Below are 24,438 nucleotides of genomic sequence, written 5' to 3' on the forward strand. Positions count from 1 at the left end.
ACGGTCAATTAAAATTCATACAGAACAAGTACAACTTATTTTATTTATGACATAGGAAAACTGAAGTTACGGTAAAAATTGTCGGTACGAATTTACTTTAGTTATTATTTACTAGCGAGAACCATTATTTAAGATATATTAAAATTTCCTTAAAAAGCAACAGCGCCTATACGTTTATAACGGAATACAATTTTTGATTTTTTACTTACCAGTTTAGATGTACTGGTGGTGTCTGATGTAAGAAATTCACGTTATATGTAATTATACATTATGACGTGTGTAAGCAACTCTCTATTATTGTTTTATTATACTATAATGACAATAATGATAGTTAATACCAAAAACCAAACATTAACATAAGATAATGTACCTAAACTGGTAGAACAGAATCAAAGAATCAACAATTTGTACTATCATTCAAATATCAGCTTTCTTTAATGAAAATTTCATTGTGTATATATTGTTGCAGGCAGCTGTTGTGTCAATATTGACAACAGGGACTACAGCGTATCTACCAGAGGTGTCCGCTCTAGAATATGGAAACATCAGTTCCACACCAGCTCCTGTCTACTGTGATAGACAATATTCCTGTCTAGACTGTTCCACGTCCAGGGTGTGCGCCCCCACTGACGATGGCACCAGACTGTACGAAGTAGACCGGGTCACTTGCCCGACGACCGCCCCCGTCTGTGATGACGCTACCGGAACCTGCACTGACAGTTCGTATGCTACATGCCCTCTTCCTCCTACAGAAGCGAACAATATCTGCATGAGAGACGGAATTTTCCCAGACCCTAAAAACTGTTCCAGATATTTTACATGTAAAGGAGATCAAGCTACGACGTATTCTTGTCCTCTAAGCCGACCTTACTATAATTTTGTATTTGGATATTGCAACAGTTATAGTGGTTATTGTCTAAATGGTACTAACCGTTGTCAAGGACAAAGTGGGGTGAAAGTTTCTGCCGGCTGGACTTATACCGGCTACTACAATTACTTGTTATACTGCGACAACAACACAGCCGTTGCAGTTGACCGGTGTATAGGTGCAAACTATTTTTATGATTACTACCAAAGATGTGTCCCCTCTTGCCCATTTGTAGGTCTATACCCCAGCCAGGACAGCTGCACCGAATATTACAAGTGTAGCTCTAACAACCCGCAATGCTACTCCTGCGGTAGCTACACTATGACCAACATGACTTGTCCCCCAGGGCAAGGTTTCTCAGAGACAGAGTTTCAATGTATCGATCGCTCTCTGGTCCCCAACTGCAACGTCTCTAATTCTGACTTTTTTAATAAACGTTGAGAGAAATCGAATGTTTTGTATTATATTTTCTCGTTAAAATGCTTCATATCTGCCATATTAAGGGGTATAGAGGTAAAGGGGTATGCTTTTTTTGCTTTTGGCTTGAACAATTTAAAAATTAATTTCCATTGAATACTTGTAACAAGTTATTTAACTTCTGACATTTAAATTATTTCAAGTTCTGTACATAACTTCACACCACATGCTCACCATACGATATCTAAATATTAAGGCATCGTGTTTGGAATTATTCTAAATTGACCCATTGATTTAGTTCCTTAGAGATGATTATATGCTGCCGCGGGCGAAGATAATGTAAATACACTGATATAAGCAAGTGTAAATTTCAATATGCTATTCCAGAGATGGTAAATAAATCCATTCCTTGATCTATAATTGTGAAATTCTTAAAGTTTATCATATTTTTTTGGGAACACTGTTTTCAGAATACGCACGAAATCGTGTAAAATGTCCAGAATATGGATTTGTTACGCTCATCGCAAATTCAACTAAATATTCGTTCAATTATACTTGTGCTAATTTGGAATCTGTTTTATGTACGCTGATATACTATTGTTATGCTTGTATGTGTTGAATAAATAAATATGAAATTATTTGTTCCTCATTTTTTATTTCTTTCACAGCGTAATGGCTTGTTTTATTTTTAACATTGTCCTAGTTATCGTACCTAATAATCTGTTTTACAAATATTATGAATAATTTGGTTGAACTTCTATCTCTATGTGCTATAGTGATCTATGATTGCCGTGTCGTAACGGTGATATCATGGTCTCATAGTTGGTTGTCAAGTTTGAATTTATCTGAGAAAAATATATAGTTTGTTATATTTACCACTTTTAGTACCTTTCAATTTCAACGCTCACCAAAATTAGCGTGGCTGTGATTTATTTCCCTTAGGAACGTTCCTCTATACATTTCACGATATTCTAGTATGTAAATTATGAAACTATATGAGGTAGTCTTAACCTAGTAGAAACTATTCACCAAGTATGATTTAGGTTACGACCAAGCGGTCAATTCGACACCAAAGTTGTATCAAGGGGTGACCGTCTCAATCATACACCATGAAAAATATTAAAATTATATAATATTATATTTGAATTAATTAGTAAATAAAGTTACACACACACACACACACTTGTAAAATGAACAATTCAATTAAAATCTTAAAATTTAATATGCGAGTGATACAAATGATTTACTTTCACTCAGTTAAAACTTCAATTTCACTTATTATGATACACAACTTAGTTGAAGTGAATCTTAATAGTCTAAAAATAATCTAAAAAGTTCGTTCACTACATTATTACAACTAAACGATTAAAAATATAATGATTTTTACTATTCTAGGAATGTGATTGTTCGAAGTTGATGGGTCTACATTTTAGTGTTTCAAAGATCATCTGCTGGCTTTTGAAGTAAAAATGTCTGCCACAACCATCTTGTTGGCTAAAAACGGGGTTACTTCTATCATGGTTGGGGTTCTCTGGAACATACCACTTTGCGAATATTTTCTCTTCTCTAGTACTGCAGACACTGTCACAGTTTAAGAAGTAATATCCACCAACAAAAAACTTTTGATTATTTTCATCATAAACGCCAAAATCAGTAAAGAATCTATAGAATTGCATTTTATTTTCGTTCTACCCTGAGCAGTTGTCACGCAGAGTTGTTAACTTGTTACTAGGCTCAATGACTTTTAGAGCTCTGAGAACACACGACGCTACTTAATCCCTCCTCCAAATATGCTGTCATGCCAAAGGTTCATGACAATGGCATTAATATGAAAATGACTCCATAGGTTGTAACACGACATGTTTTTACGAGTTAGTGTACGTACCGATATTACCTGTTCCAAATCAAACGCGAATGTTGTACTAGAGATATTCATATTTTGAGCCTCATTAAAATCCCTTTTCACTTAATTGCTAGCTTTTCCCCGTTCTAAGTGGTGAATTTCCTTTAGATCCAACTGACGATGCTGCAATTTCATTCGCTAAGAGATTACAATTAGGTCGCTAGGGTGGTGTCAGATCTCGGTGTGTGAAACAAATATTAAAAAAATGCTTGTTGAATACTGAATAGTAATAGCGATAGGTTACAAAGCTGTCCGGATATTTTACTTTAAAAACACAGCACAGCCTGTGAAAGTTTGTGTCTGGGGAAAAATAATCCTTTTCGGACTTCATTCTTCCATAGTGACTAACTGAGCACGAACTTTAATTTCTATATAGGTAATAATAAACTCGATGATAGTGCATGTCCAACCATAGAATTTTGGTGAGCATCATTGAAGTCTATCAACTTCAACCAAGCCTATTACGCGTCATGTGCGTTCTACTCACGTTATCTCCGTATTGCGTACCACCTTTATCCAAAATTTATACTTTTTGATTAGACGAATCAATATGTCAATCAGTCAGAGCCAAGATATATATGTAATGTACTGTAAATATTTCCTCCTTTAGCTCGAAAATTAATGTTTGTACAAAATAAAATGTTTTGAAGGGAAATAGTATATTTGGTTTATTAAATATTTTAACTTTTCTTACTAAGATCTATCTTCATAACCTCATATTTAACTGGCTTTTATTAGACCTCATTATGATATGTCCCAACATTCAGTTTCAAATTTCGACTACTCTTTGTGCAATAATAAATCATCTTTTTTCCTGTCTTCCGAAATGGAATCGTAAAATACTTTCTTTTCAAATTCATAAAAAGATTATTACAACCAAAACTCGATAACAGCATCTTAAATGCTAAAATAATATAGTGAGTAATAGCATTTATTTCGATTTTCATATACATAGACGATATTAGCAGCAGGTATATTGTATATATAAACAAAAACACACCTAAGAATTATAACATTAAATTAGACATGTATTCCGACAGAGAAACCTTCTGTTATTATTCAAATTGGCCAAAAACTGCAGCCAATAATGTAAACGTTTGTAGTATCATGAAAAATATAACAAGGCTAGTTAATTTAACCAATTACTGGTACAAATTTGTATTTAATATCCACTAGATGGTAGTTTTTCATTAATATGAACGGGTATAAATTAAATGGTTTTTTCATTACAGCAAAGTGCACCAATTGGCTACTACGTGAACTCTTTGACTCGTGTTTGAATTCTTGGGAACAATGGATACACTGATTGATGAGTATTAAAATCAATAATATAAGTCGTAAGTAGATCCATTGACTGATGAGTAGATCCATTGATTGATGAGTAGATCCATTGATTGATGAGTAGATACATTGATTGATGAGAGATCCAATGATTGATGAGTAGATCCATTGATTGATGAGTAGATCCATTGATTGATGAGTAGATCCATTGATTGATGGGTAGATCCATTGATTGATGAGTAGATCCATTGATTGATGAATAGATCCATCCTCACTGGTGGTATTTGAGATGTAATTGTAGAAAAATCCCGAAAAATACTATAACTAGACATAAATATTTAGTCCTGCAAAAAATATTCTATGGGATAAAAGGTTTCAAAAAATAAGTTTTTACGGCTAACATTATGAATGAATTTTTAACATTTGCTGCAGAACCTTCTCTGTAATATAAAGTTTTGAAAATATAAAGAATACGTCCTTTTGATATTCAATGATTGTTGAATTTTTAATATAGATCTAATTATTCACGATTGAGAAAAATCTGTAAGAAGTCGTTGAGTGAACGAAGGCCACGTGTTCAGGTTCAGGAGACAACTCTGCAGGAGAGAAAGAGACAGAGAGATGTGCAGAGTCGGCGGCTGCCTCAAGTACTCTCGGCCATCGATCCCTCTAATACCCGACCACAAGTAGACCTTTGTACCACAACTCTGCCTTTCCAAACTTATTATACTTTGCAGTCGTATTCGAACCGTCCACTGCATTGGTCTGAAGTGCTTGGCGAGAAGTTACGATTGTTCAATTTTTTTTCTATATATAAAGTTTAGCCTAAAGAGGATAAAATTTATAATCAACTCCATCCGTCAACTTCCAATAAGAAAGTTTGTAATTACGAGTAATTTTCAACCTGTCCTGTGACTGTCCATAGAGTTAAGCACTTTATCATTAGAGTTAAATCTTGCTTTACTGAATTTTATGACCGCTTCCATTACATTATTAAAATAAATATTTGTGAACTTTAATATTTCTAACTACGAGTGTTTTGTTTAAGCCACTACCACCACATGGGCTAAAATAACTTAATTTGATGCAAAATTGCATTAATTAATTTGAATGACAATTTAGTAATCATACGAATACTCTTTTGCTCTCTAAATTCAATAATGTTATACTATTTGAACTATGTAAATCAAATCATAGATTTTGTGAAAGGAATATTCAGTAACAACTCATGGTTGTGTCACTATGAGTAATTGAATAGATTTCTGTTGATTTTGAACTTGATCAACAATATAGAATATATATTTATTTTCATTTCCGGTTTTTATAACGATTTTAGTTTTTTTAATGAGTAGTCTACAATATAGTAGTTGTTAAGCTTTCTTTATCATGGGTTTCCTTTCAAACTGTTGTGACTTCTTCGTTATAGAACCCCAACGAACGGTTCTGTTGTGACTGTCTGATTACGAGCATACCCTCGTATTTATGAGCAATATAAGAAACTGTTCATACATTGTTAAGTAAGTTTAACACTTATATCTGTTCACAGTAATTCGGGATAGTTTACATTACCCTGATACCGTCATTGTACTCCTCGAAGAGAAGAAAACATATTACAAAAGAATATGTTGACCCTTGAATATTTATAAAAGGAAATAAAAAGCCAACTCGTGAAGTGAGAAATGAGGAACCAATGTAACTCTTTGAAAGCTGCAGGTACCAAAGGGATCTGTTGATTTATTAATGTTTCCTGATATAATGTTTTTACATTGAAGCTGTTTACAGTATCCTACCAGAAGCGGCCGCTACATACGCACAGTTGCACCAAAACATAAGTACTTTTTTTACCAATTCTAAACTTATAAATTCATGAATACTAAGGAACACTAGTCCAGTTCCTGCATGTCCATAAAAATTTAATTGATGGATAATAACAATAAAATTTACCAGTATGAGAATGAGAATTTTATTTGTTGTAATATCAAAGGGCCTGGAATATCCATAGTCACTAATTTAAAAAATGGTACGGTTTTGTCGAAATCTATGGATACATATTATTAATAAAGGAATTTATTTATTTGCTATGAATATTTTACCCATCGAGAACTATTATTTTATATTCATACTGAGCTCTTTCATTAAGGTAAATCACATTTACTTATGGATTTGAAATATACCTGACACCATGGGGTCCGAGATCCGTTGTTATCTTATCTCGAGAGTGTTTAGGTTAATACAGATTATTAATAAAACTCCAATGTGTTATTCAGTGTTATCCTCAATCTATTAACCAACATAAAATCAGGTGATTGGTTATAACATAGGTATAGTTTTAAAAATCAAAACAGGTAACCGATGCCTGCCAATAGGGTCTATACTAAGAAGCTAACACACTCTAAAATTAATAACGTTAAATCTAAGTTTTATGAACATTATTTCTAAACACTCAGTAATTTACTAGTAAAAATTAAATTTGCAGATACAGTTACGCTGTTGTTATCGCAAGTTAATGAAAAAGACCAATTAAGAATTATTCTTTCGCTTTTTAATGTTTTGGGTATCATTAATTATTCAAATAGATGCGAAGTGGGCAATAATATCAATAATATTAATTAATATTATTTTGGTTAAATAACAGTAAAAAAAATATTAGTTACCTCACTTTTACCTAATTTCACTCGTTTTGGACGTTAATGCATTTAAAAATAAGAATAACATTTGTAATTACAAAAGTAGAGATAAAACTAAAGCTCGGCTAGTTTACCCCCGAAGCAGGCATCAGTGTCACCTACTAATATATATATATATATATATATATATATATATATATATATATATATATATATATATATATATGCGCAAAAGTATATTCAAAAGAATTTTAACAAAGTAATATTTTTTAAATACACATTTTTTACGAAGTAAGCGTCGATATATAAATCAATTATTCGAATCTATTATTTCCATACATATTGTGTTTGTCCCGGTCATTTATCCATTAGTGTGAAAATGCTCCTCGTTGAAGAGACATGTTTAATGTAAAGAATCACGTCCCAAAATAATATAAAATAAACGTTTTGCTGAGACAGTTCCGCGGGTTAAGCAAGGTACTGACATGATGGCGTGTCAGAACGTGTCAAGTGACGTCAGCTCGACTGATGTCAGCAGGGCGGTCTTCACAGTCTCTAGAGCGTTACACAACCTCGTGTACACAACCAGCCGTACAGATGTGGGCTATACGTAAAGTGTTGAATATTTTGATATAAGTTCTATTGCGTTTTCTAGATAATTGTAAATATGCATTGTAAACAATTCTATAATAAACTAGTTATTCGTAAGTAGGATATTTACATTTGCTATAGAGGTAATTTCTTTGTTTGTATTTGTACAAGCACATAAACAATGTTTACTCATTAAAATGTTGGATTTTGAAGTTGTGTTAACTCATTGTAATTTGGACTGTTGCATTATCATGAATACCATTATATGATACTATCTAAGTAATAAAACTTAGTAAATAGAAGAAAATTGTATGTAGTGTAACATAAAACTTCAAAACAGGATTTAAATCGATACACTATAGTGTTGTCAATAACAAGTTACGAACAGGTGTAATTTATTTCCTTGCCAACTCCAGTGACATGTAAGGTAATATAACAATACACCAACTTCCAGGGAATTTCAAATAGAGGTATTATTTTCTTTCAACACTGAGAGGCAGAATTATTATTGGTTCACCTGCCCGTTTACACACCGACTGGAAGCTAAACATATTTCTTCCTGCCTGGTTATATTAATTGTATAGATCGCTAAAACAACACATATTAACTGTATTGATCGTAGAGAGTTTTTTTATTTTTATTTTGATCAGATGTGAGAAAATTACACGACCGAGCATGCATGTATAAATAATTCTTAATGACATTGAAACGTACATAGGATCCTTTCATATCATATTAGGTCTCTAAAAAACTCCAATGGTTAATTTGTACTGTAAGCATTCGTTTTTTGCATATATGAGAAAATGCAGTCAAAATACTTGTAGCCAACAAAGTTTTACTCATCACCATTATATTAGTATAAAAATTCTATGTAAACAATGTCAACACTCCTTTAGGAATACAGATTAAAATATGTAGCTCAGCATTTAGTATTATAAAATATCTTTGATTATAATTATGAGTTGCAAAAACAGATTATTTTAGTTAGGACACACACCTAAATGCCTCAAAGTTAGTCGTGTTGTAGACAGCTCCAGTCGGATTTCAATAAAGAAAAACCAGAATGTGGGTGATTACAGTGACAAGGCTTGATACTGGAGTGCACTGTGTCGAATCGTGCACTTTTGTCACTCAAGCAATGCTCTCGTGAAGCTTTGTCAGGTTCGTCAGTCCTATGTATAATGTGGGTGATTACAGTGACAAGGCTTGATACTGGGGTGCACTGTGTCGAATCGTGCACTTTTTTCACTCAAGCAATGCTCTCGTGAAGCTTTGTCAGGTTCGTCAGTCCTATGTATAATGTGGGTGATTACAGTGACAAGGCTTGATACTGGGGTGCACTGTGTCGAATCGTGCACTTTTTTCACTCAAGCAATGCTCTCGTGAAGCTTTGTCATTGTCAGGTTCGTCAGTCCTATGTATAATGTGGGTGATTACAGTGACAAGGCTTGATACTGGGGTGCACTGTGTCGAATCGTGCACTTTTTTCACTCAAGCAATGCTCTCGTGAAGCTTTGTCAGGTTCGTCAGTCCTATGTATAATGTGGGTGATTACAGTGACAAGGCTTGATACTGGGGTGCACTGTGTCGAATCGTGCACTTTTTTCACTCAAGCAATGCTCTCGTGAAGCTTTGTCAGGTTCGTCAGTCCTATGTATAATGTGGGTGATTACAGTGACAAGGCTTGATACTGGGGTGCACTGTGTCGAATCGTGCACTTTTTTCACTCAAGCAATGCTCTCGTGAAGCTTTGTCAGGTTCGTCAGTCCTATGTATAATGTGGGTGATTACAGTGGCAAGGCTTGATACTGGGGTGCACTGTGTCGAATCGTGCACTTTTTTCACTCAAGCAATGCTCTCGTGAAGCTTTGTCAGGTTCGTCAGTCCTATGTATAATGTGGGTGATTACAGTGGCAAGGCTTGATACTGGCGTGCGTACTTTGAGCTTCTGTCATTTATCATTCTATAACAATGTATGAGTCAATACCATAACAGAGTATAAGTGGTCTCATGCAAGGCGAGGCCCTTGTCCCAGATAGCAGCTCTCGTATCAATACCGTAATGCCTCTTAGATAGTCATGGTCTATATAATTCCGCTCTTATAACTAGGAATTGAGAGTCTACTTACATTGTATAAGCACACAAATAATTTTTTCTTTAAATCAATTGAGACATTTTCAATTGTCAATGAAGCTAGTTTGGATGGAGTTAGTAGTGCAAGGATATTGAAAGAGATACGTATTTTCCCTCAGATAATATATTTGTTAGCACGATACTCTAAAAACTATCCGACAGACATGTAAAGAAACCCTAATTAAGTAACGTCAGCGTTCCACATATAAACCTACTATTTGGTGGAAAACTACGAATTTCAGTGTCTATCTAATTGTCAGACGGTGATTTTTATGGTTACTTCGTTTTAAGTGTGTTGGTATCAAAAATATTATCTGAGAAAAATTAATTACAGTTTACATATTTGTACTCTTCGACACCCTTTCGCTTCGACCTCCACTAAGCTAGCGTGGCTGACAATATCACGGCTGTCCGTTTATACATTTGCGGATCGGCTCTGAGGTCATGAACATTAACACGATAATATATTGCATCAATTAATCTAAGGGAATAAACACAGGAAGCTAAAACGTGGGTAATAATTTGAATCGACCAGACAGTTTAAATTGTTCCTATTCTATTGAAACTCGTCAATTAAATATCTGACTTTAAAATAGTAAGGAGTATTCGACTTTCATCAGTAAGTTCAACTTATCAGTTCTACTAATTTCGTTTGTTTTAGCTAAATATCTGTTCCAAGAGCAGGAAAACGATTCTGTAAAACAACACCAGTTTTAGTTTTCAAAGCAAATAAACAGTCGCCACAAAGGTAAAATCGCATTTACAATTCAAACGTTGAAATTACCTATTTTCCATTTAAAGGTAGATAAATGAGTTTACATTGGATGTTACGAAAACACCCCCGAGGTGCTTGCAATACCAGATGCAGCGTCTAAAACAACATAAATTAGTTATATAAATGTCTTTTAGTGATTGAGCAATCTGAGAAAACAATAACAGTGTAAATTAATGGCTATGCAGTGATAATCAGTTATATGCCACCAACTGCAGCATCTCGGAACAATATTTAGTTATTTTATAAAATGTTACAATTACTATTTAAATGTGTTGAGATTTTAAACTGGCCTTGTTGCTAAACCTCTGGTTGTTATGCAAGTCTCGTGAGGGTAATAGGTCTTAAATAAGATAGGAGTACACCACACCACGTGTCGCGTAACAGGCTTCGTTTAGGTGGTAAGCAGAATTTCAAGTCTCTAGTTATATGTGTTACTACTGAAACCTACATCGCCGCTCGCACACCCACAGCAAACCAACAGGGAAGCGCGCGCCCATGGTGGCGAACGGGATGCCGGATCAAAACCAACTAGGTGAAAATAAGAACACCGTGGTCAGTATACTCAGGTTCATTCACTAAGACAACATAACATAGGCCTATCCAGTCAATATAAAAAGGTATATAATTATACTATAAATAAAAAAATAAATAAATAAAAGTGCCTGCAGTAGTATACCTCAAAACAATCCTCGTCAGGTGCACCTGCATACAAAAATTAGAAACGCCATAATTTGAAACAAGAAATGCCAATTCCACCCGGTATCCTTCGGCTAAGGGCGGGCTCCTAATGAAATCCAAGAAATGACTAAATAATATCCTAAAACTTAACTTAAAATTAAAATAACAGAATATAAACTATATAAATGGCAACAATAATAATATCACAGGGTATCACAGATGTTGACTGGTAGAAATGTCCATCATGGTGGCCGTCCTTCAGTAGAGCGCAAAAGCGAAGGTTCTCTGCGACCACGCATGATGGAGAGATGACAGGAGGAAACAATTCATCACTTGGACCTCATCAGTGAGGGGCCGTAAACCTAGCCGCACATGTTAGAAGGAATCAGCTCAGCAAATCTAACAAAAAACTAAAATAAACCAAAATTTTAAACAGGAGCTACTCCTAACTAGTACACTACAGCTCAGAGTCTTTACGCCACTCTCCGGAAAGGCCAAACGCCTTCAAAATCAGTCGCCTCTGCAGCCAATATAAACCACACACACACTATAAAAAACACACATGAGCCGGGGAGATATAGGTATTGAACCGGCTCAGACTCCCCCCCCAAAAGGAGGAACTCCCCTCTGTTAAATTCTTCAAAAAGAAGAACCGAACGAAATGCCTCTCCCCCCAAAGGTTGAAGAATTATAAACCGGAAACCCTGAAGTATGCAGAAGGGAAAACCAAGAAAATCCAGTTGGAGGCAAGAAATCCCTCCAAGAGTAGCGTGGGTACAAAGAAGGAAAACAGGAACCTTGATTAGGAAGAAGGAGCAGAGGTGATCAGGCCTCTGGACCTAAAACCCTTCCGCACAGACTAAAAGAGAAATCACGGATGACTCCGGCATACCTGGCTCTCAACCAGGAGGCTGGTGAGTGTTTGGGCCCCCACAGCCAAGCCCATTGGCACTCGGGTGAACTGGTTACAAATTCCAAGGCACACAAAAGGCAGTGAGAGGTCGAGACTCGTGTTTTAGAGGAATCTGATGGTATGCCTGATTAAGATCAAAAATGGAGAAATACTTGGCCTTACCAAACCAGTCGAAAGCAGAATGCAAATCGGGGATGAGGCACGGAGTCAATTTCTATCTGAGCATTGAGCTTTCGATAATCCCAGGACCAATCTGGACTTCCCATTAGGTTTCGGCACTAGAAACGCTGGACTGGAAAAATTTGAGCAAGACGGCTCGATTACCCCACTCTTAAGTAAATCATCGATCATATTTCTCAGAATTTCCATCTTGGGCGGAGCAAGCTTATATGGATGGGAACGTACAGGACGGGTGTCTGTAAGACGAATCTCGTATTCCAAGAGATTGGTCGTGCCCAGTTTGTCAGTGAGGACTTCAGGAAAACTGGAAAACAAATCTGCCTTATGTTCTCAGCCTCTTTCGGCGTAAGATGTCCTAGTTGGTCAGGAGGAGTCAAGCTCTTATCTTCCATCTCTAAGGCAGCAGTCCCACGAGACTCGACATCAGAAAAGGGAACGAGCACCCGCCTGGCGAAAGCAAAGAAAACATGACTGGAGGCCAAATCCAAAATCATGCCAGTTTTTCCGATAAAATCTGCTCCCAAGATGAAAGGAAAAGTCAGGTCCTTAGCCACCAAAAAGCTCCAATCCCAAGAGAAATAATTAATTTTTGATGTGAATCTGGGCACTACAGATAATAGGTAAAGGTGTGTGTGAAGCAGTCCAGCAGATAAAGTGAACTAGGCTCAATCTGCCGTATTAGCCCAGAGGATTTTAGATCTTCAAAAAACGACAAAGAAATCAGCTGCGTGCTGACCCAGAATCAACCCAGGGCCTTCTGCACCCACATTCCCCACAAGCACATCCAGTTGTGGGCAGGTTGAGCGGGCAGCCCTTACTCCCTGCGCGGCCAGAGCAGCAACCTCCCCTCTCGGCCAACGATGATAACTGTCCCCAAGTCTATTTCTTTCTGTTTTCTTTCTGTTCTGTATTAAACCAGCTACCCTTTTACCATCAAAAATTATGTACATTTTTGCCCTCAAAATTACCTTTACGGCACGAGTCGGGCTTACTCGTCCGCAAGCTTACTAGTTTTTTTTTATTAAGTGGACAAAACGGTCTAATATGTCCCCACTTGCTTGCAGCCATAACAGGTAGGGAGGCTGCCTACGGGAAGGAGCAGCTGCTGGCTCAGACCGCACCGGAGCATGGACCGGCCCCGGAGGCAAGTGAGGAAGATGCCTCGACATGGCCTCCCTTTGATCATCCGCATCCTGAACCCCTCTAGAGATGATGGAGAGGCGGTCCAAATCCGCAAAAGATGCGGGACGGCTACAAAAAATCAAAACGGGAGCGTTCTTCAGGTTTAATGCCCTCCAAAATAAGGCTCACCAACTCTGTTTCGCTCAAGCTCAAGCGCAACACCCGGGCTAACATCCCGTATCTCCCCGACAAAATGGCTCAACGTCTCGTCTGGTGCCTGAGGACGGTAAACGCGTTCCACCCGCAAGCGCTCCCTAACCCGAGCAGGTACAAGAACTCCAAGATCTCGGCGTGGAACTGGTCAAAAGTGGCACCTCTCTTAAGGCAGTCTAGAAGGCGATCAAAAAGCGGCCTTAAGGAAAACTGCGCTAAAATCTGCATAAGCATGGCATCTGTCATACCAGGAAATTCTCTCAGCTTAAAAACTTCCAGAAGGAAAATGGATAAGTAAATTAGTGTCAAGCCCATCAACTCTGGGGAAGTGTTGTAAAACACTCCCCAAAGGATGGGGCAATTTGCCAAAGCTAGAAAAGGAAGGCACAACTATAGATGATGCCTCACCAGCCGCTTCAGGAGGGCCACTACCCATCGGAGACATAGTAACTCTGGGAGGCTCGAAAGAAAGTGCCGGAGGACGGTTTAGCAAAGGTAATGGTGGTAGTGGGAACCTCCGTTGGAGTGACAGCGGTAAATAGTACCCCCTTCTCTTTCACCGAGCGCACCTCACTCAAACCATCTAAGGCTTGTTTTAATTTGTTACTAGCCGAAAAGGCCCAACTTTTAATATCAGAGTCTAAACTAGGAGCTGACATAAGTAAAAATATTCTGTCACGCCAATGTAAAAGTTGAGTTGCCAATCTAGCCTTTGCTGACCCGGACATGTGAAGTGACTCAAAATTAATGTCGTCTTCTAACTCTTCCATTCGGGTTTTACAAAACTCAAATTCAGTATTAATTTGGAACTCTGCATTCCAGCTGCGGTCCAACGCTATACAATCCCGTAATTGAGCTCTTAATGCCCTCACATCTCCCTCGGGCTTCTGTCCTCTCGCCAGGACCTCAAAAACCAACTCGGGCTTGCGCAGATGGTCAGGCACCAGGGAAAAACGCCATACTAAACAATTAAGACAAAATAAATACAACAAAGCGTACGCAACAATTACTTAGTAAACTAAGTGGACTCAACTCACAAAGGGCTTACACTGACGAGGTCCAAGTGAAGAACTTAATACCTGCCACCTAATAGAAGGATACCCTGCAAATATACACTAACCACAACCTACAAACACAGAAGCAAAAATATAACAAAACAACACATTGATAGGGGAGAAAGTAGAGTACAGTTAGATAAATTTAGCGGTTTAAGCAATTTAGAGTCCCTTGCTCCCTGCAAAGGGTAAGTCTGCAGGAAGCAAGACACTAAACCAATTCCACCCGGTATCCTGTGCTAGGGCGAGCTCCTAATAAAAAAAAATTGTGTACTCTGACCTCCCCCTACCTAACACTAACCTACACAACAAACAAAACCAGAACTGAGAGACAGCTGAGAGAGCAGCTAACCACGCTCTGCTACCATTGAAACCTACATCGCGCTCGCACACCCACAGCAAACCAACAGGGAAAGCCGCGCGCCCATGGTGGCGAACGGGATGCCGGATCAAAACCAACTAGGTGAAAATAAGAACACCGTGGTCAGTATACTCAGGTTCATTCACTAAGACAACATAAAACTAGGCCTATCCAGTCAATATAAAAGGTATATAATTATACTATAAATAAAAAAATAAATAAATAAAAGTGCCTGCAGTAGTATACCTCAAACAATCCTCGTCAGGTGCACCTGCATACAAAAATTAGAAACGCCATAATTTGAAACAAGAAATGCCAATTCCACCCGGTATCCTTCGGCTAAGGGCGGGCTCACTAATGAAATCCAAGAAATGACTAAATAATATCTAAAACTAACTTAAAATTAAAATAACAGAATATATAAACTATATAAATGGCAACAATAACAATATCACAGGGTATCACAGATGTTGACTGGTAGAAATGTCCATCATGGTGGCCGTCCTTCAGTAGAGCGCAAAAGCGAAGGTTCTCTGCGACCACGCATGATGGAGAGATGACAGGAGGAAACAATTCATCACTTTGGACCTCATCAGTGAGGGGCCGTAAACCTAGCCCGCACAGTTTAGAAGGAATCAGCTCAGCAAATCTAACAAAAAACTAAATAAACCAAAATTTTAAACAGGTAGCTACTCCTAACTAGTACACTACAGCTCAGAGTCTTTACGCCACTCTCCGGATGGCCAAACGCCTTCAAAAATCAGTCGCCTCTGCAGCCAATAAACCACACACACACTATAAAAACACACATGAGCCGGGGAGATATAGGTATTGAACCGGCTCACTACTTCACATGTTAAAACTTCATATGATTGCACTCAGTGTTTTTATAAATTTATTTAACTTGGTAAGTTTTCGTTTTCATTGTGGTTACCAATTAGACCAATACAAACTAAACTAAAACTCGTCCAAATATGGAAAACCTCATAATGAAACACCCATTATAATTAAAAAATATGGAATATTGTGTATAAATATGTTTAATACAATTTTCAAGTTTATAGATTAGTTCGTTCTCGATTTATCGCGCGGAGAGACAAAAATAAATTTTTCCAGCCTCTGTTTGATAGGCTTCGCTGACGCTCGGTTAATTACTGTTTGGATGTCACTTCTGCCTATTTATTGTAAATCTTTTTTGTGCCAATCATTGTATATGGATAAATATAGAAATAATAATATATATATATATATATATATAATCCAACAATTTCGATAAAACATTTTTATATATATATATATATATATATATATATATAAATGTTTTATCGAAATTGTTGGATTATTGTGATTTTGTCGTGAGTGCAATCATAATAGTGGTAGGGGAAAAGACAGTAAAACTTCTATCAGATCATCTTAAAGTAGAAAAAGGTCCATCGGTGTAGCCCAGCCCTGGCGAAACAGATCGCAATCCTCCTGAGGATGGCAATAGTGCAGAAAGCAGACCCTGGAGAGATATATATCAGAACCGGGGTTATTACTAGGCTTGAGTGTAGGAAACTTTGCTGTAGATGATGCTCTAGAATTTTTTCATCAATATAAATAGAAAAAAGTTGAATCAGCATATTAATGCATAACCTATTATAAACTCCTCACTCTCACTTATTTGAATGGTCCTAGGTGGTTGGTCGACGAATGCAGACTTATTGTAACCTATATTCTATAGTTCAGTTTTGATAATTAGTGTTGGGTTTAGTTTTTTTTATTAAGTGCATGTTTTGGAGTTGGTGAAGTTGACACACGACATGGTTGTGATTCCTGACTTACGCGTGTCACAACGCTCTGGTATGATTTGTTTATTTTAATATATTTTATAATTATGTGTTAAGTTAGTTATTTACCTGAAAAAGGGATCATATTGCAGACGTAGAGTTACTGATTGTGTGTATCACTGAACAATGGCAAATACCCGGAAATAATTCTGTTTCCTTCACTAATTTATTGTTTATCATTTATAAGTATCGACTACTAATGAATTCGTTATTAGCTTTAACATGTAGATCCAAAATTTCCTATAAAACTTCTTCAGTCATCAATATTTTGGTTTTCATATTTTGGAAATGATAATGTAAGTGTTTATTACAATGCAGATTTGTAATAACCCAAAGGTTATTACAAAACTAAGTCAAACTAAGTTAACTAAGTCAATGTAAGGCTAAGTCAAAACTTAGTTGGATTTAAAATATATTTAGGATATAAGCTACAATTATCTCCGTAAATAAAAACAGGATTAAAGAGTTAAATATATTTGAATATAACGTAGAAAATATACAAACTTCTTTTCTTTTGAACTGATGCAATTACTGTACAGTTTTACTCGCTTATCAATACAATTTGATCAAAGAAATTTTCAATCTCGAAAGACAAGATTAAAAATGCTGTATTCGTGTTTTATTAAATATCAATTATTGCTGTTAATCCTTGGTTACACATAGTAGGAGTACCAACATAGCCCTACCACATGGCTGTCGCTGAGGTTGCAATCACAATCTCTAATCTATAGCTTATTTTATTCTCGAGATGTCCTGAGGACAGACAAACACACAGAAAATCTCACAGAAAAAAATTTGCACCTTCTTCCGGAAAAAATATATACTGCGATTGCCCTCGAGAGTGTACCTATGTTTACATTGAGAGATTAAAACAATATTTTAGAATCCAGTTGAAAACTTAAAATGATCCTGAGGTAAGAAATTACAAAGTATGAAGAGTGCGCCACATCGCACATAATTGTAACAGACTTCACTGAAGATACAATAATAAGATATAGACAAAATACTCTTTTTAAATTTTGTAAGGCCAACACTAAATAAATAGGTTAAACTGAAAAATTTGTTAGTTTCAAAATTAATACCTCTTTACAAATATTTTATTAAAAATCGGAATTTTTCGTTCTTTTAAATATTTTATTTGTAAAAATGCTAAGGAGATTAAACGTTTCTTTGTAAACAATTTAATAAAACATTTAGCAAACTCATCCAAAAGAAATCTGGAAAGAAGGAAGAATGTGCAGGGATCTTAATATCTACCAATGATAACAGGAGTATCTAAGAACATCTCGCCTTCCAAGTGTATAATGACAACCTTTTCGCCATTAACAAATATTCGGATAAGATAAGGTGATAAGTTAGTTATAAGAGTTACAAGAATGTATATTTTCTCACTATTCGATATCAGGGAGAGACGACAGTATTTATTGGTCTGTATAGATTCTTCGACAATTCTTTTTGACATCAAGAACTCGCTCACGTAGCGAGATGACATTATATGTGAGAATTCCAATAAAATTATTGCCGTTGTCAATCAAGGATTTTGGGAGCTCCAAAGGCCAACTGATAAAAATTTTCGTCGTTTAAAATCCAAGATGGCCAGTCTTTATTCCTACTGATGAAAACATTTTAGATAGGAGAGACTTACAGATATCGTGTATGGTTCCATAATATTCCATACACTAATGTGAATGTTGAGTTTAAGTAAATACGTAAAATCGATGGTTGATTGCAACACTAGTCTTTACTGCAACTAAATTAAACAATAAGGAGAGCATATTAAAATAATACATTCCACGCAATCAGAGATTATCCCACGGTCGCGGTTCACTGATAATAAATACAGAATTGTGGGGTTTGCTGTAATGAGTAATGAATAATGTACAGCTAATAATGTACAGTAGTGCCCGGAGATAAGCAACCAATTACTGCGTACAATATGTCGCTGGCTGATTGTGTCGCTGGGGTGGCAGGGAGAATGGCTAATGACTTTAATTGTGTCTTGGGTCGTACAGTCTTGGTACAGATACTGGCGTCAAGACCTGAGAGCGATGATCGTAATAGCCAGACGCATTATATTGGCTTTAAAATTATTTAGATTGATATTTGGAATGTTATTTATGTTGAGATTATGTCTGTAACAAATATACTTTGAATATAGTTATAAAATATTACGCTGCCATAAATTTAAAAACAAAATAGTCAGAATTATCCTTCAAGAAACATAATATTTTATTGGACTAGATTACGTATGTTAAACCGTTATTGTTTTATTGCATAGTGGGATACTTAAATCTCTCAACTAAGATTAAAGAATGCTTGATTGGGAATTTTGCATTCCTTACTTTATAAATAATTTTAAACTCGAGTTCTTATTGACTTATTTGACTCCTTCCAATAGAGTGTATCTTGTTTTTTAAACATTGAAAACAAGAAGTGGAGAATAAGTAGACGTAGTGCTTAGTGTTCAAAGCAGACCTATAAAAAGAGGTTTTAAACGGATTTTTCGAAAATGCACGAACTAATTCACCATATTTTGCGATAACTTAAGACACTAAATAAAATAAACACGCACACAATTATATACATTACTAGAACAAATAGTTTGTTTTATAGTAATAATAGAATATAATACATGTACATTTAAAATGATTGGAATGGTGCAATAAATAGCTTTTAATTGGTTAACATCTAGGAAGAAGGTTAAATAAGGTATGTCATATTTCGTGTATTAAAAGGCTTCGTAAAGGTTGTATATACAATTTTGAATCCAATTTGAAATGAAGTATCAAGCTAAGGTTAAAATATGCATATGAAATCTACCCACCTTGCTGCACGGGACATTAGTTAATTCCTTAAATTGGTTTTCATGTAAGTGTTTAAATGATAAAAGTCTACACACAATACCATTGCAAAATGCTGTTGTATATGTTGGGTTAGTTAGGCTACACGTTTCTATACGTCACATGTGGGTTTCTTATGGGTGTTTATAGTTTGTTTAAATTTTTTTTATTCTATCGGTTTCTCGTTGCTTACCCATAAGCCAAATCCCATGGAGTGACATCCACCATTAGCACTCGTATAAAAACGCAACCTAAAGCACTATTTTAAGTCTATACATCGGTATTTTTTTAGACATTGTGCTGACAGATATAAATGAATTTGTCTAGCCCTAGGAGTGATGGGCTTCGTTAAAGCTCCATCAATAAAAATTATGGTTGCCTGTAAAGTCGGTTTTACGGGCGAAGATTTTACGTGACAACGTCTTTTTCTCGGTAGAATATTTATTGATATGAATATTATTAAATTGCACAATAGGAACAAGGAATTGAATGAAAATAAGAATTGCACAAATTTTAACTATAGAAATATATTTTGTTTACTAAAACATTGTACATAATTTGAAATTAATTAAAATTTGTTATTGTAAATGGTAAAGTTGAATAAAACATTTACTAAAATTGGAATTTGAAATTCTTGCTAAACACAGTTAAATTCTAACTCCGCGCGTGGTGATTGGTCGGTTTAGTTCGTTTGTTTGGTCGCACTGTTATGACAGGTTAGAGGTTATAATTTGTTATTTTAAATGTTTGACTAGCAATACGCGCTGTTTCTTCTCAATCGACTGAATTACGATTGATTGCAGAGTGATTTAAACTAATAATTTACTTAACACTATCAACATTTGTCAATAGTATGACATAACCTATAAACTCAGTTTCTCAACTTTTGTGTCAATCTAACAATTAATCAATCAATCATAGTTTACGATAATGAAATATCAGTGTACAATTATTTACCTTTATTGTTGTAGTTGTTGTAAATGACGAATCTAAGCACTCCACATTTTCACGAATAAACATAGTTATCTGCTTTATCCCGTGCGGCGGACCCACAGTTATCTGCTTTATCCCGTGCGGCGGACCCACTGGACGGGCATCGTAACGTTACCGGGCGTTACACTTTTTCATGAGTGACTCCGAGCCGCAACCTAATTTAAGACGTTGTCACGTCAAAACAAAAAAGGTGCAAACATTATTTTGTTTATTTGTGATTATTGTATTCTGTAACGGGAAAAACTCCTGTGATTTCCTAACCGAAAACATTTTTAATAACCCTTTGATAGGGTGGAACCTAATAGAGGCGTTTATCTATAAACGTATAGTGAATTGATTTTAATGATTGTAAAATCTTGTATTATTGTATATTTTACAAACATCTATTAAACAGACTGCAAGACATATCTGCCAATAAATCTTGTTTGTACAGAGCCCAACGTAACGTAATATTCGTGCCTAAACACAGTTCTTACATTTTCATAGTTGTATTCTTAGAGATTTGCGAGTGACACTCGGACAGAAATCCAAAGGATTGAAGCTGGTGACGTCAACAACTTATCGTGTACTTGACAACATCTTCTCTCTCGCCACCCTCTCCTCTTTGAAGGGAGGGTTGGAGAGTATTAATAGTTGTAATACTAAACTTGTGAATAAGTAAGTTTTGCGAAACATTATTAGTACTAAGACAGTTTAATTATTTTAAGAAAAAAACATTTATATTGAATCACTGAAATAGTTAGATATATTGTCTAATCTTAAGTTAACTGATATAGTTAATGGTAGGTGGGGAAACTTGATGATATTATATAATAAACATTCCTCCGTATTATGTTATTATTGGCTTTGTAAGGATTACACTTTACAACAGGGACTACAAAAATAAGCTATAATTTAAAATTATGTTCCAGCCCTTCAAATAGTTTAAGATAACTTCATGAATTACTATGTATATATTTAACATTAGATACATCAATAAAGTATTGAATGTATAAAAATGTGTAATATTAAATATTTAATTAAATTTAATAAAGTTTGATTTAATTCATTTAATTAAATTATATTAATTGAAAATAATTTATTTATTATAATTTTTAAACAAAACGAAAAGTGCATTTAGTTTTAAAACCAGCTGTGTTTATTTGCCAATATTGTCTGGGTATTTTATTCAGAATCAGTTCAATATTATGTTTAAATCAGTGCTAACTCAAAAAAATAATTTAAAAATTATTTTTTAGGTCAAAACATTTTTCAATATATTTTACATTATTCTATGGATAACGTTTTTCTCAATAAGATGAAATAACATTTCAGACGATTTGTTTTCGTAGACTTCCTTAGTTAATTAATGGTTTTGGTCTAAATATAACAAAGTATTTGGTTTGCGTCTTTTTTATATGTAATGGGCAACATATACTGCTGTATATTAAAATCATAATATGGGATATTTTAGTAAAACAATTTTAATTACCCACATATGCCCAGTATTGTAAAGTAAGGTTTCTTACCATTCATTCTCGGTTCCACCAAAGGCTTAATTCCGAGAAATTTGCGTGTACACGTGTACGTATTAATTTTGGGTAGGATAATATAATAGTTTATTTACTTATTTACAAAAGATTATATCACTGTATGGTTGTAAGTTCTAGATGTCTTCTAATGATATTCCAAAGTATTAAAATGCCAACAAAAAAAGACCCTATCCAGCTTACAACAAAATACCTGAAGCGTTTTAAGCTGTAACATGAAATACACATAAAATACTTAGTAATATTCAAAAAGGTTCAACAACACGATGGAAAATACAACAAACACAAAACAGGCGTATAATAATACTCTACAACAACAAATATATGAGTCCAATTAATAATCTATGATCAAGAGATGAGGCATGCGGTATACATACATTTTTAGTAATATTTTACACTAATACACAATAATAAACACACCACCAAATAGAAAAATATTTTAATTAATATCGTGATAACAATGACATGACAGAGGAAAAGCTTTAGATCACTGGTGGTATAAAGCGAACACCTTTAGTAAATTTAATAATAAATTACCTGTAATAATAAAGAAATTGTTGTACAGGTGCACTCGTGTTAAGTTTTATTTCGTCAATAAACCAAAGTAAACCAATTTGCACATGTTTAAACCTTCTGGTTATGAAGTTTTTCTTTCCTTTCATGTTATGTGGTATTACTGGACTATCCAAAGTACACAATTTTATCAAGTTCAGCCCTACATGAAGATCCATGATAAAGATATTTATACTTACTGTAGAGTAAAACATAGACGTCTGAGACTGAAATGGTTATATAGTGATCTGGACTGGCAAAATTACACAATGCTATCAATTTCAGCGTTACGTGAAGATCCATGATAAAGATATTTATACTTCCTGTAGGGTAACATAGACGTCTGAGGCTGAAATTGTTATATAGTGATCTGGACCAGCAAAATTACACAATGCTATCAATTTCAGCGTTACGTGAAGATCCATGATAAAGATATTTATACTTCCTGTAGGGTAACATAGACGTCTGAAACTAAAATTGTTATATAGTGATCTGGACTAGCATAAGTACACGATGTTATCAATTTCAGCGTTACGTGAAGATCCATGATAAAGATATTTATACTTCCTGTAGGGTAACATAGACGTCTGAGGCTGAAATTTTTATATAGTGATCTGGACTAGCAAAATTACACAATGCTATCAATTTCAGCGTTACGTGAAGATCCATGATAAAGATATTTATACTTCCTGTAGGGTAACATAGACGTCTGAGACTGAAATTGTTATATAGTGATCTGGACTAGCACAAGTACACGATGTTATCAATTTCAGCGTTACGTGAAGATCCATGATAAAGATATTTATACTTCCTGTAGGGTAACATAGACGTCTGAGACTGAAATTGTTATATAGTGATCTGGACTAGCACAAGTACACGATGTTATCAATTTCAGCGTTACGTGAAGATCCATGATAAAGATATTTATACTTCCTGTAGGGTAACATAGACGTCTGAGACTGAAATGGTTATATAGTGATCTGGACTAGCACAAGTACACGATGTTATCAATTTCAACGTTACGTGAAGATCCATGATAAAGATATTTATACTTCCTGTAGGGTAACATAGACGTCTGAGACTGAAATTGTTATATAGTGATCTGGACTAGCACAAGTACACGATGTTATCAATTTCATCCTTACGTGAAGATCCATGATAAAGATATTTATACTTCCTGTAGGGTAACATAGACGTCTAAGACAGAAATTACTCATCTAATTTCTCTAGAATACCTAAAATTCAGTGTGCTGTAAGTGTAATTATTGAAGGTTGCTGATTTTCAGAAATCCTTGCTTTACACTGGGCTTGCCACCGGATTAGTCCTAATGATGTTGAAAATGGGTCATCTACAACACTTTAATACAGCTCTGAGATGGTAATATAGTGCTGATGGAAGCTTAGTTTGCTTTGCCACAAGTTCTGAGTGTCCGGGGTCTAATTTGACTCGGTCATTGTATATCTCATCTGATATGTTCTGGTACTGTGTTCGCTGGTAATTTTAAACTTACCGTAACTGAAAATTGTTTATTACATTATATATTATAACTGTAATGGAATTTAATTGTGTTAATTGTG

General features: G+C 35.3%; 2 protein-coding genes across 3 annotated transcripts in view; one reads left to right on the forward strand and one right to left on the reverse strand.

Annotated features, from left to right (window-relative positions):
* LOC124360000 overlaps positions 1–1,930 on the forward strand; it is a 3,267-nt gene extending 1,337 nt beyond the window's left edge. Inside the window, exon 2 of the mRNA XM_046813224.1 lies at positions 470–1,930. Coding sequence (XP_046669180.1) covers positions 470–1,309 — 840 coding nt within the window. The 3' untranslated portion in view covers positions 1,310–1,930. The remainder of the gene's footprint in view (positions 1–469) is intronic.
* The window catches only part of LOC124359998 (PDF receptor), a 264,911-nt gene that overhangs the window by 98,665 nt on the left and 141,808 nt on the right, over positions 1–24,438 (reverse strand). The gene's annotated exons all lie outside the window — the stretch shown is intronic.

This window comes from Homalodisca vitripennis, chromosome 4 (assembly GCF_021130785.1).
Source record: "Homalodisca vitripennis isolate AUS2020 chromosome 4, UT_GWSS_2.1, whole genome shotgun sequence".
NCBI lineage: Eukaryota > Metazoa > Arthropoda > Insecta > Hemiptera > Cicadellidae > Homalodisca > Homalodisca vitripennis.